General features: G+C 45.4%; 2 protein-coding genes across 4 annotated transcripts in view; one reads left to right on the forward strand and one right to left on the reverse strand.

Annotated features, from left to right (window-relative positions):
- The window catches only part of ASIC2 (acid sensing ion channel subunit 2), a 419414-nt gene that overhangs the window by 246248 nt on the left and 153351 nt on the right, over nucleotides 1-19815 (reverse strand). The gene's annotated exons all lie outside the window — the stretch shown is intronic.
- LOC146542574 (uncharacterized) lies at nucleotides 13921-14847 on the forward strand. The gene has a single exon (XM_085210767.1). The coding sequence runs from the start codon at nucleotides 13921-13923 to the stop codon at nucleotides 14845-14847; it is 927 nt and encodes a 308-aa protein (XP_085066893.1).

A 19815-nucleotide genomic window follows, 5' to 3' on the forward strand; every position in this document is an offset into this window, starting at 1 on the left:
TGCTTGGTGCTCTATCACATGCCTGGCAGTGCAAGAGGGCTTTGCTGACGTGGATAGGGCAGTGCCTTGGAAAGAATGCATTGGATTAGAAAGACTAAAGGAGAACATGGAGAGGCAAATAAGGCAGTGCTGCACAGGTAAGCGCTGGTGAAATTATTACAGAGAGCCCAAATAGCACTGTAATGCCCGGGTTCCCAGTTGGCCTGGGGTTATTCCATTCATAGCTGCCTGTCCTCGAATCTCCAGATGCTACTGACTGCATTAAGTTCCTCCAGTCTCCACGTTTCACCATCACCAAAATGAGTAGTGGAGGAGTAGAGCTCTGCAGTTCTCTTGCTAACCCTAGATGGTGCAATTCAGTTAGAAAGCCTCAAAAGGCAAAGAAACACAGATTGTTAGAATTACAAAGGCTTATTTGCAAGCCAGGTGGGACTCGTGAGCAGGTGACAGCAAAAATAAAGTGGACAGCCCATACCAGGTGCAAGAAATCACCGAATAATCAATACATTGCCAATACATCCAACTGCTGGCTGCCTTACACTGACCGAGCCTGCTCCCCTCTTGAGGTTCAGCTGCACGGTGGGCAGCAGCTGAGGCTCTGACCCTCCATGCTGGAGGAAGGTCTGTGCAGCTCAGCTTCTTAGCCCAGATTTGTTACGGGTTGGAAATCCCTGTGCTAGTTAAGGTCTAATTTTAAAGTTTTGAACAGAACTTCAAGGTCCAAAAGATACTGCTCATTAGGAGTCTATGTTGTGCCAGTGGGAATTCTTAAATAAAAACAAACAAAAGAACCCCTACCAGAGTCAATGCACGCTGAGCACGGCAAGAATAGCAAAGTGAAATAAGAGCATGAGCATTACAAGAAGCTGAAATCACTTTACAATCTTTCTGTCCTACTCAGAGTGTCTCCAAAGCCCTTGCTCTATAACCTCTCCTGTGTTTATTGTGTTTCATTTCTGACTAGGAAACACAAAAAGGTGCAGGCAAAATGAATTCATTCCTTTTCCCAATGGAAACAGAGTTCCAGAGGGCAAACTGTTCTTCTAGTTTATCTTGTGAGGGTTCCCTGGGGGTTTGTTCACAGCCTGTCAGCAGGGAACCAGTGCTACAGCCACCATCTGACTGGTATTGCAGACATCCACTTCATCTTGTCTAGGATCATTTAAATAACTAAATATCAATTATTATCCTTAATCGCTTCAATAAATCCTCACAGGGGAGGCCTGGATGCTTATCTTTCACTTTTATCCACCTCCAGTACAGCAGGAGAACAGTGCTGAAGGGCTGTGGCTCCAGCACTGCTGCTCAGATCTCTCTGAAAGCACCAGCCCCTCCTCCTGTGTCAGCCATCAACAGGACCTGAATTCCTCAAAGAGGCAAAGCAGAGCTCTGCAAAGGTTTAGCAGAATCTCTGGTGCTCCATTCCCAAGAGTTAGAAAGCCCAGGTCTGACATAAGGAGGTTTAGCTTCAGTGCTGAATTAAACTGGATCCAGCGCTAAGGATAGGGCAGCACCAGCCTATGATGCTGGGAGAGTTTAACCACATAGACATTGGGTAAAAATGACCTGAATTTGGAGCAGAATGGATTAAATGACTTTTTGAGACCTCTTCCAGGCCTGTCTTCTTGCAAATTTTAGATGAATCACAGCAACAAAACAATATCAGAGTTTAATTTATGGGTCTAAGCCTGCTTTGGACCTACCAAAGAAACAATCTGATAGAAAGTCTGGGAATCAGAATACCCCCACACCTCATAGTCCAGACAATTGCATGGCGAGGTGAGGATCTGTGACCACAATTAATGGACACCATAACCAAGGCCAGCAGATGCTAACAAGAAGCCATGGAGGGGTGTGAGCAGCCAGCACAGAGCACACAGCTCTTTGTCTCTAACACATTTTGAATTGGTGCAGCCACGGTCTGTAATGAAGAATAACCATAGGAGTAGCATCAGACACTCAGATGTAAAAGCATTTAATGCTTCCAATAACATACCACTGTAAATAATTTAATAATAATAAATAGTTAATTACAAGAGCTATTTAAAATCACTTTTCCTAAGATGAGATATGACATTTTTATATAGACAGGAATATATCATCTTAAATGCTTATTCAAAGCCCATTTCAAGCTACTTGTAAAATGGAGTGCATAACATTAATTTTATGGATTTCTATAAATATTTTGCCTTTTTTTTCAGTCATTCATACACTCAAATTGCTGCCATACCCAAGTCATTAAAATTAACATCAAAATAAAACATAACTCCACATTATTATTAGCATAATTGCTCTGCTATACAAACAACAGACCCTCTTAGCATGAATGGCTGTTTCAAAAATAGATGGAAACAAGTAACAAAAGTAGTCTCCAGCAGAGAGAGCAGTGTATGTTTACAACTTCTGACAGCCTGTGCTGAACTGGAAGCCAGCTGCCTGTCTGCAGAGAGGCATTAAGGGCAAAACCAATTCGCCATTCTTATGATGAGAAAATTTGTCAAGTAATCCATTTCAGTACATCACCACTCCTAGTATTAAAGATTTCACTCCTGTTTAAGCTGAATCTTGCTGCAATTTTGTTTCATTACAGTTTATCCTGCGTACCAGGGGCACGGAGAAGAGATTTGTTTCATGTGAAGACCACAAGAAGGCTATAAAAACCTTTTTGCATTAGTTAGGCTGGAATATACACCAAAAATTATACATAAGGGATGTAAAATAAGGAAGGTGATTTATGCAAGCAGATGTTTGAAGCTGAACTTCTGACACAGAGCAGTTTGATCTCCATTAACAACAAGACATGCAATTAAGTGGCTGGAAGGCAATAAAACTGGAGCCTGGGCAGGCACTGCAGCTGATGTATCGCTTGCTAAACTGGCATTTCTGCAGCTGCAATCAGCAGTCAAATGCCATTAGTCTCTGCCTGGAGATGCTGTTGCTCTGACAGCTTCTCTTGGTACTGGGATCTCTCCCAGAGATGAAGGAACACTCTGGATTTCTTGTACTTAAGACACGGTGCTGGTTTAACATATAGCCCTAGCCCCTTCTATCCCCTGTATGTGTGTGTCTGATGAGTGCTGCCTATTTTGCTTGGCTGTGTGTTTGTATCCTAATGAAAACATTCCCCAACACTCTTACCTGTCAAAATCATACAGTGTTCCTCCCAGCTTTCTAAAAATGTAATAAGTGCATCTGCTGAGGCATGGTTTGGATGGGTTAATGGAAGCACTGAGCAGAACTGGACACAGGACAATTCTTAATGAAACCTGACTCATTTAATTCTTTCAAGCTCCCCTGCCCACCCTGCTGTACTTTCATCTTGACTAAATTTCTCTAACATGCTTATGGAAATGTCATGTTTCTTGCACTTAAGTACATTGCCTTCCATGACATATGCTTTTCTACCATCCAAAAGGTCTTTCTGTGTTTCAGGAGTAAATTCAATTTATTTGACATGATTTATGCTTTACTAATCCAGATTGGATGCAACTCATCCTCTTGCTCCCTCTGTTACGCTCAACAAATACTGAGGGCTGCTTAGTATTTTCCAGATATTGAGGTCAAGTTGAAACCCACAACTCCTATTTCCAAAAGAAAGTCTTTTACAAGAAAAGTACCTTTGGTTCAGCTAACTTCTCTTGACGGCTTGTTTCTGAATCTCCTTTTCCCCACTGAATGTTCTGCTGTAGCCCTTTGCCTGACACAGCTTGCTCCTGGAAACTGCATCAGTGGACAGAGGTTGGTTTTAATACAAACTGGCAGAGTATCAGTGCTAAGCAGAGGAGGTCAGCCAAACATCTTTGTTCAGGAGCAGAACAGCACTTTGTGAGGCCTCTCATAGTATCATGGAATCATAGAATGGCCTGGGTTGAAAAGGACCACAACAATCATCTGGTTCCAACCCCCTGCTGTGCGCAGGTCACCAACCAGCAGCCCAGGCTGCCCAGAGCCACATCCAGCCTGGCCTTGAATGCCTCCAGGGATGGGGCATCCACAACCTGCTTGGGCAGCCTGTTCCTTCTCATCCAATAGGACCCCCAAGTCTTTCTCTGCAGGGCTGCTCTCAAGAGGTTCTTCTCCTTCTTCTCCCAGTCTGTATGAGCACCTGGGATTGCCCCGACGTAAGTGCAGCACCTTACACCTGGCCTTCTTGAACCTCATTAGGTTTTCATGGGCTCACTTCTCCAGCCTGTCCAGGTCCCTCTGAATGGCTTCCCTTCCCTGCAATGTATCGACCAGCTCAGCTTGGTGCCATCAGCAAACTGGCTGTGGGTGCACTCGATGCCATCGTCTGTGTCATACGGATACAGATGTTGAAGAGCACTGGTCCCAAGACCGAGCCTTGGGCCTGTGAGCCTCCACACACTGACCATCCATAAAGCCCAGCTTTTCTCATCCAACTTGCTTTGCATTTTCTGCATGTGCAACAAGGAAACAAGAGATCAATGGAAGAGCTTACATTTTGTCAAGCTCATTCTAATTGAATTTTCCATTCTTCCTCTAAATTGAGATGATTTGTACTCACAGCTCTGCTATCAAATTAAAAACTCTGACTTCTCCTTAGTTTCCTTCCTCGTGTATCTGCCTCTCATAAATCTCATCTGCTGCTTCCGAGTTGCTGACAGCTATCATTATTCCACTGTTATTCTTTCTTCCCTGTATAAGAAATGGAGTCATTCTCACCCCAGCTGTCCTCTGTTTCATTCTCACCAGTTCTTTTACCTATTGGTGAGAATCCAATAGCAAACTTTCCTGGTTTGCTTCTTCCTCCTTGTCCCACAAAGCATCTCCACTAGTATGTCCCAGGAACTTGGTCTTGCATCAGTTTTCTGCTCTTTTTCTTTCCTAAATGTTTCTGTAGCTAAAATCTCACTTCTGACCCACTTATCTGCTTTCTCTTTCCATTAGGGGAAAGCAAGAGAGGAAACCAGAAGGCAGGAATGGCCTCTGTGGCCCTTATGGCACTGCCAGGAATTGAAGATTTCCAAGAATCAGACTGAGGACTGAAGGTTGCTGCCATGTGAGCAATGCACGAAGCAGCCTGCTCAGTGCCACGCTTTATTCACACGGTTCAGAGGACAGTGAGTGCACATCCATTTTTCAAGCTAACCCAAATATTTCAAGTAAGTGCTGCTTCCACTCTTTATTTTCACTCAATACTTGTGGTTTAAGCAAACGCTTCCAAGGATAAAAGTAGAAGGAGCAGCAAGAAAACAAACAAACAAAGAAACAAACAAACAACAACAGAAATCAAGTGATCAGATAAAGTAGATACAACAGGATTAGACACGAGGGTCCTGAATTACAAGCAGGTTAGCAAAGAAAGCAGAAACCTCTGGTTCTTCCCAGTGGCACACGGCTCCATGCAAGCTGCCAAAGGGCTGCTTGCAAAGTCTTTAGGCTTTTATACACACAGTGCTTGGTACCTTCCAGCCATGACTTTAAATACGCTCTAGCAAACAGCACTCCAACATATCACCACAATCTATAATCTCATCTTTTAATTAAACTATCCAGTAAGAAGCCCTTAATTGGGTTGTTTCACCCCAGGCAAAAGATTTATTCCCATTCTTGAGGATTAGTTAAAAATGTACCCACTTCCAGTCCTATTCTGGAGCTCAAAACTTGCATAAAGTTAGGAAATAAATATTTGCTTCTTGTTTTCTTATCTGAAGGAAAACTAGAGTTTCTTTAGCATGGATAAGGAAGAAATTGAAATGCTTTACATTTTTCAAAAATGAAGTGTTTAAAAAAAGCATGACTTATGTCAACTTTTTAACTGGAAATGTAATTTTTGGGAGGTTATCAAGACTGCCTTCTCAGCATTTGGGGTCGAGTTCTTCCTATCAGATGTCTCTTGTTTTCAGAAGAAGCATCGACTTGAGTCCACTGCATGACTTCATTTGCATTCCTTGGGAAATTCTGACCTTTATATTAATTTAATTCCAAGTAAAAAACAGCAACCAAAATTTAAAAGTTTCACAGAATGAACTTTCTCAGACAGACAGACGTCAGTATACTCCTTGATAAAGTCAAGTGTTTTCATTTTGGAGAAATAACATATTAAAACTGATAGCTTGAGTTCCCCAGACAGAAAACTTACAATCAAAACATGCCAACTCAGTCATATCTGTATTTCCAGGCTCTGAAAAACACTGAGACACAGCTTGTTGTGTCATAAAATATATTCACTGTGATTTGCAAGGTCTTATAAAGCCAATGACATTTTTTCATGCTATAGGATGGAGTCATAAAGCTATTTCAATTTATTTTCTAAGCAGAAGGATAAACCTGAAGAAGGAAACACCCATATTGAAGGATATTTTTGCATTGATGTGAATCATTCTGAGGCAAATTAGCATTGTTTTATGTGCACTCCTGCAGACAAAGAGAAGTCAAAGCAACCATGTAATAAGTCTTCTCCCTTAAGTAATAGAGAGGGAGGGAAGGTTGTCCTACAGAAGTGCACTCATTATCTATTTGCATGCAGCAGTATTCACATAACTTCCAGAGATAGCTGGAGTGGCCAGGAGGCAAAAAAGGAACAGTAAAAGAAGATGTTGTTCCAGTAGTAAAGTGCTGCTAAGTGAGTTCCTTCAGGACTTCCTCCATTGAAAAGGTTGAGTGGAATTCTTAATGAGGACCTGGGAGAGACTGCAGGTAGGTTATACCCAAAGTTCACATTACTTCTGTTTCGTATAAATAGAGAACATAAACCTGAGTTTTGCTGAAAGAGATATTTTGTTTAATTTTGTCTTCAAACAGACTCCAAAGTCAGGTGTTCTTGGTCTGCAGCAGTGACAAACTGCTTTACCTGCAGGTACTTGGCACCAAGTTTCAAATCCCAGGGCTTGGGAGGAAATTTCTCAATCAATATCCACATGGAGATTACCCATGGCTGCAGATAAGGCCATGCTGTCAGAAAAACTTCTGTTTTAAATATTAAGCCAAACACATAGGAGCAGTCAAATTAATTAGTACAGTCTATACTACAGTCTGTAGTACAAATATTAAGAAACATAATAGTTGTTTATACTTTTACAAACAAGAAAAAGCTTGTTTCTGCAAGTGTTGTAAACTGTGTTTCCTTATCATAGCTTTTCATAAATTTTATTATAGATTTTATTATATATTTTATATTTTGGAACCCAGTTGGTTCCAACAAGGACAAAAACCCAAGTGCTTGGGCAGCCATGTGGGCTGAGCTGCAATGCCCCAGCATGCTGGCACCATTCATGTTTTTTGGGATAGGATGAGGATGAATTCAAGCACAGATGTGTCTGCATGGACATAGCTTGAAGGAATTCGTACCAGACCTACAAAAAAGGCACTTAGCATTGAAGCTCTACATTTGGGGAACTGATGCAAATGGTGTGGGATAGATAAAACATCAATGAGTTAAAATGCAAGAGCTTTCATTATCAATCCCCAATTTAAATGCAACAGACTGTGATCTCTGAGGCTGTCCAGATGAACCACCACACAAACAAGGATTTGCCAACTTCTGAAGAAGAAGGTAAATCAATCACTTGAACAAGCTAATGCAGTTGGGCTTGCAGTTGAAGTGAAATCTATGGGGTCACTTCCTCTGGTTCAACAGATAAGCAGGAGTAATTCAATCATATGCCATTGTATATCAGTATTTAAGAGTCTGATTAAAAGCCCCAAACCAGGTGTTGAAACCTAAGTGTCTTCTGATAGGACTGTGTGCACAATCTGTATTTATGTAGCGACAAGGTCATGGCAAGCAGGGAATGAGGCTCACATTTATCTTGTGCCTTTCATCCCAAAGATGCACAAGGCACATTCCATCCAGGGCAGTGCTGCTGCAGCCTTCATGTACAACTACTGCTGGGGTGTAAGCAGCAGCCATGGATTGGCAGTGCACAGCCAGAAAGAGAATATTCAGCTCTACTCATATGCAGACCCCTACACCCGGCCTGCTGTGTGCATGGCTGGGCTGAATGACTATGAGGACTGGTTGCTTCATATGCCTCTTAGGAAACATGGATAATTCTTCTCAGCAAAGAATTTCTTCACTTCTTGAGGCCAAGATCTTTCATTTCAAGCTGGCTAGGAATAATTAAGTTTACTACTCTAGCAATAAAATAGCATAGCCCTCTACTACCATTCTAAAGCCAGCACCTTGAGTAACAGTCCCATGAGCAGACAGCCCAGCCTAGCAGAAAGCATTCGTACTGCCTGTTTTACAATAGCATGCTCAGCTCTTGAGAATGTGTCCCTAAACTGGAGGATCCAGTGTAAAGAATTAACTGGCATAGAGTCTGAGATCTGCAGCAGCAAAACCATGGGCTGCTGTCTCTTGAGTTGAAAGGTGTATTATTACCATCTCATGGGAACATGGTCACTCACATAAACACAACAGGACATGGAGAAAAACACATTAGCTAATCTAGATACATTTTGGCAGTGCTTATGTGATGCTCTGCTGCTCTCTTCCCTCTCTGTCACTGAGTGACAGGTTTGGTTCTGGCTGGACTACCCATCTTCATTGCCTCCTGCATGAAGGAGCTCCACTTGGATGCGCTCCTTGCTGCCCTGCTGCTGGAGGAGAGATGTTGGTGCTGGTACAGCCACTCCAGTTAGCTAGGAGAGAAGCAGAGAGAAGCACGAGTACCCAACAGCCCAGGGAAGCACCGTTCCTCACCTCCCTGAGTCTTCTGAGCAAAAGGAGCAGCTATTTACTGTCCTTCCTGCTCATCCTCCCAGAACTATCAAGTTTGGGAATGGGTCTGGGACTCTTCTGCAATGCACACAAACACACACCTTCCTCCTCCACCTCCTGCCTCATGCCACTCCTAGCAGAGACTGCAGTAAGTGGGGACGAGATCCAACTTACCCAGAGTGCAGAGTCAAGCCCATCACACTGCAAAAACGAGACTCATCTCTGCCTCATCCTCACCCACAAAGTTCTATGTCTGTATTTTGAATCACTAGACTATACTGATACTGCAGAATGGGTAACTCAGAATGGGAATACAACCCTGGGACTGTTTAGTCTGGAGAAAAGGAGGCTCAGGGGTGACTTTATTGCTCTCTACAACTCCCTGAAAGGAAAATGTGGCAAGGTGGGTGGGTTGGCCCCTTCGCCCAGGTGACATTGATAGGATGAGAGGCAATGGCTTCAAGTTGCACCAGGGAACATTCAGGTTGGATATTAAGAACAATTTATTCTCAGAAAGAATGGTCAGGCATTGGCACAGGCTGCCCAGGGAGGTGGTAGATGCACCATCCCTGAAGGTGTTCAAGAACTGTAGAGATGCGGCCCTGAGGGGAATGGTTAGTAGGCATGGAGGGGATGGGATGGGGTGGGGTTGGGCTGAGGGATCTTAGAGGTCTTTTCCAACCTTAATGATCCTGTGATACATCTGTCTAGAAAGTATCGTGTCCAATCCCATTGTTTAGGGTTTATCCACAGAAAATGGAAACAGAACAGCTTCTTCAGGTGAATTTTTATCCCATCTCAAAATACCAACCTATATCTGGTGAAATTCTCTCCCCTCGATGGTGCTGCTCTCTCCCATTACCTTCAGGTGACTGCAGTTAAAAGAGATGAGTTTCACCCAAAGTAACGGATATTTCTCCCACTGAAAGCAAGATCATACTCATAACAGAAAAGAGGAATTGAGTTTAAAGATATATGACTGCAATGAGATGGGAGAGAAAGGAAGAAAATGAGAGATCAAATACAAATAACCCCTAAACTCGTGGCTCTAAATTATTCAAGCTTCTCTCAGCTAAAATCTGAGCAGAGACAAAACGAGTTTTGCAGTAAAGCCACTGAAATGAATAATTGCTCAGTGAGTTAAACCTCTCAAGGAAAACACCTTCCCTTCCCTCAGTGCAGCCGTAGGAAGGGATATCTGCTGTATGCACCAGCACTGTGCCAAGGAGCTGCTTTCTGCACAGGCTGCAGTGGCTGGGTATTAAGAGGCACAAGGGTTTGTGAGGCTGTTAGAAGGCCCTGCTGGTATTAAAGCTGACAGCCATGGCACAGGGCAGTATGGCATGCTCAGCTCAGCTCCTGTGGCCCCAGGCAGTGTTTGCAGCTTAGGTGAAGCAGCAGATCAGCAACTCCACACTGAGCCCTGCCTGTACTGCACTGTGCCTAGGGTTTAAGCAGCAGATCCCCGGGCAGTGCCCAGGCACAGGGTCATGGGGAAATGAAGTGGGTGGAGCAAGGGGCAGCTTTCCTCTACAGGAGCCTGCTGCTGCTGTTCTCCAAGAGGTGAAAGACTTGAGTACCAAGAGCTTGCTTGGCTCCCAAGCAAAGCAACGCATGAAATCTATTTAGTAGCCAATCAATGCAAAAAGTCTCCTTAATATGCTTCAGAAACCTAATTCAGTTCTATGAAGTCTCTCCAAAGAACTGTTAATATCACTTCTCTATTTCTTGATTTCTAAAAGCATCCTTCTTGTAGAGCACCCACTTGTAGAGGGCACCCATGCAGCCAGCCTTTCCCAGAAATATTCTCTTTCCTCAGCTGCAAACTTTATGCAAGTGGATTCTGCAAGTGTTGTGCATTTGGATGATATGGAAATGGTTGAAGAGGCTTCTCAAAACCTAGTGGTAGGTGTGGATTTTCTCAGCATGTTCCAAGGGTCACGACAGAAGTTAATTGAACAACAAACCAGCAAAGAGTGTTGTGGTGATGGAGAAAGCTTGGCAATCTGTGGGCTGGAGCCACCGATATGGAAGTGCAGCACAATGCATGCAGTGGTTCTTGGACTTAATGTACATCACTGGTATTACGTGACATGCAAACTAGCATAAAACTACGTACCATTTCCTGAAATTAGAGGAGTGTGTACATCTCAGGCTATCTATGCAGTGCTAAATTGGTTATTCAATCTTTAGATCTACCTTGCTAATTACTCCCAATGGTTTGCCTGATGCAGTTTCAGGTGGGTTAGCTCAGTGCTGGCTGAACTACAGGCTGCTTGTGATGGTTACCCTAGAAAGAGTTAAGCTGGAGATCTCTAGAGCTGAAAATGTGTGCAACTTGCATAAAAAGATTGAAAGCCACATGTCTGCAGTTACTAACTGGTATCCTTGTGGGTTGCCTTGTAGTGCAGACACGTTGGAGGGAGCTGTGAGCCCCACCACAAGCTGGTTACACAGACAACTAGAAGTGACACTATCCTATTCTTAGGCACCATAAGTCTCTTGACAGGTTTTCATGGTGGGTTGCAGACATTTGCAGAGCTTGGTAAATCCCCAGGAGTCTTACTTTGTTGGTGTCCTAAATCTTGCCCCATAATCATGCAGAGAAATTCCTGATCCCTCTTTTCTGGTACATACCCACTGGATAACTGCTCCTCACAGATGCAGGTTTGCTGCCCTCCCTAAAGCAACAGAAAGTGTCCAGACAGCAGAAAGCACTCAGCTTGGCTCTGCTGCAACCTGCAGGCTGCCTCTGGGCTACTGTTTGTGAGGGTCACATGTGCAAAAGAAACGTCCAGGGCTCAAACTGCAGAGAATCAGATACTGTCACAACATGAAAGTCAGAGACCTTGTGAACGTGAGGACAGGGAGCAGAGAAACACTGGGCTTACAGCTCCTCCCTGTAGATCCCCATTCCAGCCTGGCTCTCCTGCTTCCTGTTCTTACTAAAGGCTTTTCTCTGCTCAACCACATTGAGTAGCTCAGAAGACCACATTCTTTTATGTACAGACGAAGGGCTCAGATCAGGGCAGAGCAGTGAATGAAAGCAATTTTGGTTCATTAGGCGTGTCTAAAATGGATGGACAGAGAGATGGAGAGGGTGAGGAGAAAGCTGCTTTTAATTCTGTTTAACCTCAAAGGAAGCATTCTGAATTTTATTTTTTTTGCAAATTGGAAATAAAAATTCTTCTCAGGTTCAACCAAAATTTTGCATTCACTTGAAAATGCTTTTAGCTTATTATTTCTCAATTAAACTGGAATAATTTTTAGAGTGAAAAGCTCTCTCGAACTCAAATAATGAGAAACATCAGCTCATGAATATCTAAAGAAAATTTTCTTTTGTTTCCGAATTGTTCAGTCTAATTTAACCCATCTCAGTCAGCATCCTCCCTCTCATAGAGATGCGCTGCAAAAGACCTACAAAGATCTTCTGTTTGGATGCTATACCAGAAGGCTTACCTCCAGCAGTTCACTTTCACTAAAACATCTCTGACCCCACTGGGAACAGAACAGATCCCATCTGTCAGAGCAGAGTGGGTTTGGTAGATTTCAGTGCAGAAAGCAGGTCCCTGCATGGGCACTTTCTCTGCACAGCCCTCTTTCACTCCTCCAGCCCAGACCTGGGTCACCTGAATTACTGCCACATGAGCAGCTGGTCAGAGATGCTGGATGTCTCTGCTCTCCAACTCTGCCTCTGTAAATCACAAGTTTTCCTCTTAGTTTCAAATCTTTCAAGCAAAACAGCTGGGAAACTATTCACTTACTCACCCCCATTAAAATATAATTTCTTCCATTTCCCCCACCCTGGTTTTTTGTTTCAATTAAAAATTCAAATAGCATGTGGCTACAAACATGCTGCTAAATCCCTGCAAGCACATTATAATAATTACCTTAAACGGTATTTCTCACTCTCAACACCACATATCCATATTAAAAGATACCAGGGGAGCACTTAAGCTGAGCAGTATGAGAGCAGGTTGCAGTCTCGCCCAGTCAGATGAGCTTTGTTTTGGCCAATGTAAATTCTTCACTACACTTAGGCAGTCTAGGGAATCACAGTTCCTGGAAGGAGCCTAAAAATCATGAGTAGACTGTGTATGTGGGTAAGCTTTTCCCTTCATCTGTTCCAGACGCAGCAAAGAGCTGTTACAGATCCAATGATTTGCTCTGCTATTTATAAGTATAAGCAATTGGAAGGGAAAAAAGTGAGGAATAGAAGAAATAAACAATGTTATCTCATTCTGGTAGCATTTATATACTGCCTATTTAATAACTATTATTTACCCCAAGCATTTAATCTTGCTGTAATTACAGAGCAAGTCCTTCAAGCCACAAAACACTTCAGTTAATGAGATTAAAGAGGAATGTACAACTCAGCTGTCTTTTCATTCTCTCCCCTGGGCTGTAAACATCATCTACAGCCCCACAGTATTTACATACCCCATACCTCTATTGTGGGGGAAGCTCTGAAATAAACTCCACCCCCCCACACCCCCCAAATCACAATCACTGACAACAAGAGAAAGTTCAGCACTTGCCATTAAGCGCTGAAACTGACTTTCTGCTTCCTCTTAGGAGTGGCAAAGAAAAGGACAGCAAGAGCTGTTCAAGGCAAAACATGCTAAAGCACATCCAGTAAAGTAGGTTGCACAGGAAAGCGTTAAGCAAACAACCTGCTGTGATATGAGTGCTTGGTATAAAAAACAAGCCTGATGTACAGACTGCCATCAAATTGCACCACACATAAAAGTGAACAGGCAAAAAAGGTGTTGTGACATCAGCAAGAGATGACTGTGACCTCCCTGACGCTCGTGCATCAATTGGGCACCAGTAGAGTGCAGCGAGGACTCGTGTCTGGAATCCTGTCGAGCTTGTTTGCGAGACTTGGAGCGCCGTCCGAGGACTTTGTTTGGGTCGTGCTGTGTGGCTGCCGGCAGCACTTCTGGGTGCCCAGCCCACAGCATCGCCAGTGTTTCCCCGGCCCTGCCTGGCTCAGGCAGCCGGGGCTCCGCCAAGTGCGCTTGCAGCAGCAGAGGTGAGCGGTGCAGGGACACAGCCCTGGGCTGGGTTTGCTGCTCAGGGACCGGGTGTCACTGCTGTCAGCCCCGGGGACAGCGAGTGACCGCAGCCTCTCTCTCTGTTTCAGTTTGTGACACCTTCTGCCTGCTGCGGCGCCTGTGAGGGGAGCAGCCTCCTGACCTCGGCTCTCCCAGCCCACAGCACAGCCCGGGGCCATGGAGGTGCCATCGCCCTGGACCTGCCCCATCTGCGGGCACGGTCGGGACGATGTGGCCTACGTGACCCCCTGTTTCCATCAGCTCTGCTATGGCTGTGCGCTCTGGTGGGCCGGCCAGAAACCGAGCTGTGTTGTATGCGGGCAGAAGATCAGGACCATCGTGTACTCGGTGAGGTCAGACGAGGATTACCTTGAGTGTGCCGTCCCACAGCCCGCAGCACGCTCAGCTTCTGGCCTGCAGGGTGAGCAGGGGCCTGCAGAGCCAGCTTTCATCGCTCCGGAGAACAACTTCCCTCCGGAGGTCTGGGCTGCCTTTTTCCAACAGCAGCCCGACCTCAGACCCCTGCTCCGGTGGCTCGATCGGGAGTTCCGGACCATCTCCAGGAGCACGTGGTGGGTGGTGCACACCAGGCAGAGCATCGTCCTGCTCTGCCTCTGTATGTACGGGCTGGACGAGGCGGTCCTGCTGCAGGAGCTGCAGCCATCCCTGGGGAACCTCACGGAGAGCTTTGTGAGGAGGCTCATCACCATCACCGCAGCCATCTACGGCCCGCAGCTCCGCCGGCAGCAGCACCACCAGGACAGCCGTGCTGCTGCTGGGCAGCAAGAAGAAAGATCCGCAGCCGCCCCCAGCCCCACCGCTTCCCACCAGGGGCCTCCTGCCTCCAGCCCAGGCCGCTCCACCAGTCCTGCAGGCCCCAGCGCTGAGGAGCTCCCCAGTGACCTTCAGGGGGGTCCCGGGCACCGCACCACCAACGCTGCTCCCTCAGAGGAGGAAGCGGGGCAGGCGGTGGCAGCGGGCCTCTCCACCCAGGGCAGGGTCCACTCTGCTGGGGGGCGCAGGCGGCCCAAGAAGAGGAAGGCCAGCAGCAGCCCCCAGGGCTCGCTGCCACCCCACAAGAGGCAGCACCAACGGCAGCGCTAGGCCAGCACTGCACTGCCAGCCACAACATGGCTTGGGGCTGGGAGGCCAACATCTGCCTCTCAGTCTGCTTCTGAGAAATAAAATCTATGATTAAAAAAAGAGACCAAGTTGAGCAGTTGGAGTTGCTGTCCCTGCCCATGCTGGTTTCTCACTTTTCTGGTCCCACAGAAGGCCACAGAATCACGTGCTCATCTCCACAGTCTGAAAACAGCAAGCCCTGACAGTGGCAATAAAACAAGCGTGGGCCCCAACACGCACAAGATGGACCTCGTGTCTAATAATAATAATCCACTCATTGGCCTCCTCCCATTCTGCCAGCTCCAGGCCACAGATAATTCACTTATCTGCAGAAAAGATGCAATCCTTGTTGTCGTTGCTGCTGCATTTGTTGCCATTGTTTTAAGAAAGCAATGAAACCAGAGCAGCACAGAACATGAAGCTGGCCTCGTTTGTTCCTTGCTGAAGATTTAATCCTGTTGTATTTCTTGCCTAAGCAATAAGATGACCAGCAGGATGATGGCAGGCAAGGAATGCTGTGTGTTACACTGCAGAAAAGCAAACAGCTGCAGCAAAGGACCAGGAAAATAGAAAGTAAAGCATCTGTCGGAGGAACGGCCGTCAAGCAGGACCATTCAGCAGCACTTGCTGAATCAGTGTGCACAAGAAGGCTAAAAATCACTTCCCAATGGGACGGTTACACTCCAGTGTTTCCCGCTGCCCATAGGGTTTCATGCAGTCCTTCCTGCACCTATTGGCTGGACAGAAGGTGGTTTCCCCAGTCACCTTACAAAGGAAGGCAGATGGACACTGAAGAGTGGCTTTGACAGCAATTCCTACAGCTGTGGAGTTCAACTCTCACATGTTTCATCTCTCACCTACAGTCTGCTGCCAAAACATTAAAAAAATATTTAAAATTATCTACTGAGCAGCTCTGTCATAATTCAAACCCACACCTTAGCACCCAAATAACTAACACAACTTTTGCCATTTCCCAGCAGAGTCCCAAGAGCTGCTGTCCCAGATGCTCTGTGAGCATCAGAGCCACCCTGATGAAGACCAACCTATGTGTACCAGAAAATTAAAACTAAATTAAAACTTCCTTAGAAAGCAATAACATTTCCATTTCTACCAGGATGATAAATGGAATATTTTTCTTTGAAGGATGAGCCCTGCACATATGCCAACCATATCTGCTGACAACAAGATCCTTTTTTACCCGTCAGCACCATCAAGGCAGCAGCTCAAGAGCCACCATGCCCTCAGCCTCAGGCACTCACAGCACACGTGTCAGCAAGTTTCTAATCCTGGAGCATTTATTGCCAGGGCTGGGGCAGGAGAAGCAGCACAGCTTGATTCATTAGCTAACATTTGTTCAGTGCTCTGAAGGCTCCAAAGTCCTGAATAAGGTCTACAAGTTACTATTACTGTTTTTCTGATCTCAGGATGAATTCCCCTTGCTGGTGGTTAGAAAAATTTTGACGTGTAATTGAACAAATCCAAATGGGAATAGCAAAGATGCTCAGAGAAGGGACATGCTGGCATGCTCTTATATGCTTACATTCCCAAGCCTGCAGGCAGTTAAGAAACCTGCCCGTAAGCAATTAATTATTATCCCTCCCCAGATCTGCGCTGAACCAGAGCTCACTTTCTTCTCTGCACATTCCCGGCCTTTTTGTGCCACTGTCCGACACAGGAGTACAAGTGTAGGTGCCCACTCCTTACACAAATGCCTGCAGCAAAAGAACCTATCAAAGCACTCTCTAGGGACAATTCGGAGTAGCTGCAGCTTCCCCAGACTGTCAGTCAGTTTGATACCTGGTGGCTGAACTGACAAGTTGATGCTTCTCATCTGTTGTATCATACAGCCCGGTACGGAAAAATTGCAAAGGTCCTTCCTAGAGGACACATCCCTGCGCAGATCCATACTGCAATAACCCAGTGATGGGTCTAAATCTAACACAGAGTAAATGAAGCATCAGCGAGCAAGCACTGCTACCCCACCAAAGCAGCGTGGCCTCACTAAGAGCTGCTGTGCCCTGAGGTCCTCAGCTCCAGCCGCAGCACCGCACACACAGCGTGCAGGTACCAAACAGACTGAGGAGGAGAAAGGTCTCTGTGCCCCGCTTGCCAGCCCTGATGACTCACAAGCCCATTGTCCAAAAGATTAAACAGAACTGAAAAAACCTGGTAGCACGATCAAAATATAAGCAGCCGTGGCTCAGACACACACAGAGCTCAGAGCCTGCGCGCTGCTCTGACTTCCCAGGGCTGGTAGCAAACATGGGCAGTGTCACCGGTCACATCCATCTCCTTCAATCTTTGCCCTGCCCGCAGAGTTCAGAGGCAGGTCTGCGCACCCCTAATGCTCGTGGCGACCCGAATTTCCTTTTCTTCTCACAAAGCTCTCATCCGACTCCCAGAATGAGACTGTGAATCTCAGAGGCAGCTGCCAGCTTTTGCTGGTTAATGGTAAATCTAGACTTTCCTGTTCTAGCTTTCTTGATGCTCGTTTGCCAAATTATGATTCGGTGCTTGAATTTATGTAAAATTTAAATGAGCAGAGCCCAACACACTCGTGTGCTAAAATGCTTCAAGTTAATTTGATCAGACTTCTGGGTCCAGAGTCCCAGCAGACCAGCATAGATAGACTGGGGCTCCTTTATATTCATGTACTTCAGATGGAAACAAAACAAAAATAGAAGTTAGGTCCAGCAGAAGGTGCTTTTGAGATCTCTTTGCTGGGCTCAACAAAACTAGAATATCTGAAATATTTCCACATCTCCACAGCAGCCTGCTGAGCCCTTGACTGGCTGTAGTGGGGCTCTGGGTTGCTGCCCTAGGAAGCTGCTACACAAGGATAGAAGGCTGCAGCCCTCACCCAGCTGTTAATCATTTACCTTCTCCTACCACGAAGTGACTTTTGCCAGTTACAGCTCAGAAACCCTTTGTGGATGTTAGCAGGAATTTTCTTCTGTTCAAGGAATACTGGTCTCCAGCTTTAATATGCTCCATCAACCAATAGGCAGAATTTGTCCCTTTTGTAATATTTTTTTTTCTTTTGCTGTTTTATTCTGTCAGTCTTGTGTTTTATTCACAACACACAATCTCTTTTGAACTTTATTTTTAAAAAGAAACTTGTTTTAACACCAAGCATTACTATTATTGCTTTGCTTCTGTGGCTAACTGCCGTCAGAGTTCTCTAAAACACACCCCACGCAGGACAGAGTATTTGCTCTGCTCATGGCTGGCAAATAGTAGCCCTGGCATTGCACGACTGCATCCTCTCCTCTATTTGCTTTGTGCCATCTTGGAGATTTTTAAGACCCAGTTGGAGCCAAGACCTAAGCAACATGGTCTGAATCCAGTGCTGGGCCTGCTTTGAGCAGGGGTGGAGAAGACACTTTCCTGAGGTACCTCAACCTCTCCTTCCTACCTGTGCCACTCCACTATTTCACACTCCTGGGAGATGCTAGCATGGGTGGGTCCATGTAAAGCTAAAGAAGTTCAACACAGCAAAGAGCAAGGCTTGTGTTAGAGTGATCCCAGGTACGTATACCGACTGGGGGAAGAAATCCTTGAGAACAGCCCTGCGGAGAAAGAGCCAGGGGTCCTGGTGGATGACAAACTGACCACGACTAGCAGTGTGCTCTTGCAGCTTGGAAAGCAAACGGTATCCTGGGCTCCATCAGAAGAGGGGTGGCCAACAAAGACAGGGAGGGGTGGCCCTGCCTTGTGGCAGGGGGGTTGGAACTTGATTTTGAGGTCCCTTCCATCCCAAACCATTCTCTGATTTTATGCTAATAAGCTAGCACAGATATTTTTACCTGGATTTGCTCTCCAGTGATTTATGTACAGATACTCTGTCAAATTCTGCAGAAGCCTTTAAGACTGCTCACATTTTACACAGTTTGTCAGTTTGACAGGGAACATTTGAGCCGCCAGTCTTTGTGACAGTCGGAGTTTCAGTTCCACAAATTATCTCCTCTACCTCCTCACACCAGCAGCCCATAAGATGCTGCTGCTCTCTGCAGAGATGCAACCTGCTCATCCTTCTTACTACGAATCGGCTGTGACACTGGTCATTATTCTCACAGAAAATAGGAAAGAAAGGAAGAAAAACTTTAGCTGTTTTGCCTTGAGTTGCCACAAAAATGTTTGAAGTTTTCTTGGCAGAATTTCTAGTGTTAAAAGACATATGAAACATTTGGTTTTCAGGAGTTCAGGCTTACAATAAGAAAAAGAAAAGGGTTGTGGTTGTTTCTTTTTTGTGTGTGGCAAGCAGCCACTTCTTCCTCAAAGGCATCTGCTCAGCCACAAATCCAGTACAGTGTCAAAAAGCCATTTCACTGAAGTAGTTTCAGCTGGTGCTTCTTACTCACCTATTCCAGTAATTGATTGCACACCTCTGCAGAGCAGCTTCTTTTCTTATTCTACAAGCATTTATATTTTTCCTGTCAGTGCCCACAATTCAGACTATTTACATTTCTCTCCAGATCACCACTCTGTTTCTTGAGTTTGCTTTTTGCCTTTCTTTCCTGCCTGCTGCAAATCATTTATCACTTCTGATCTTCTCAGGTTTGGGTGCTGTTTATTTCCCTGCTCTTTGCAGCAGCAGCTACTAACAGTATGGCCACAATCCACCTTTCTGTCTCTACCACTGCTGTTCAGCTAACACTGACAATTCTAAAGGTAAACTAAAGTCTGTACACGCATCTCATTTTCAGTATCTGGGATCAACAGCTTCCAGATAGCACCAGGAGAGCCCACGTAGCTGAAGAAAGGACCTGTGCTCACTGAAGGATTCAAGTGCCCAAACAGACAGCTGTTCGCAATGCCTGAACCATTACTATCTCAGAAAAGCTCATCCCAGTGTTAAGTTCACACACAGCCCTGCTACATACTGGCCTGTGATTTCCAGGTTGTGTCATGCAGCAAATACTGAATCCCCAAATATTAGATCTTTTTTCT

This window comes from Meleagris gallopavo, chromosome 29, assembly GCF_905368555.1.
Source record: "Meleagris gallopavo chromosome 29, MGAL_WU_HG_1.1, whole genome shotgun sequence".
In the NCBI taxonomy this organism is placed as follows: Eukaryota; Metazoa; Chordata; class Aves; order Galliformes; family Phasianidae; genus Meleagris; species Meleagris gallopavo.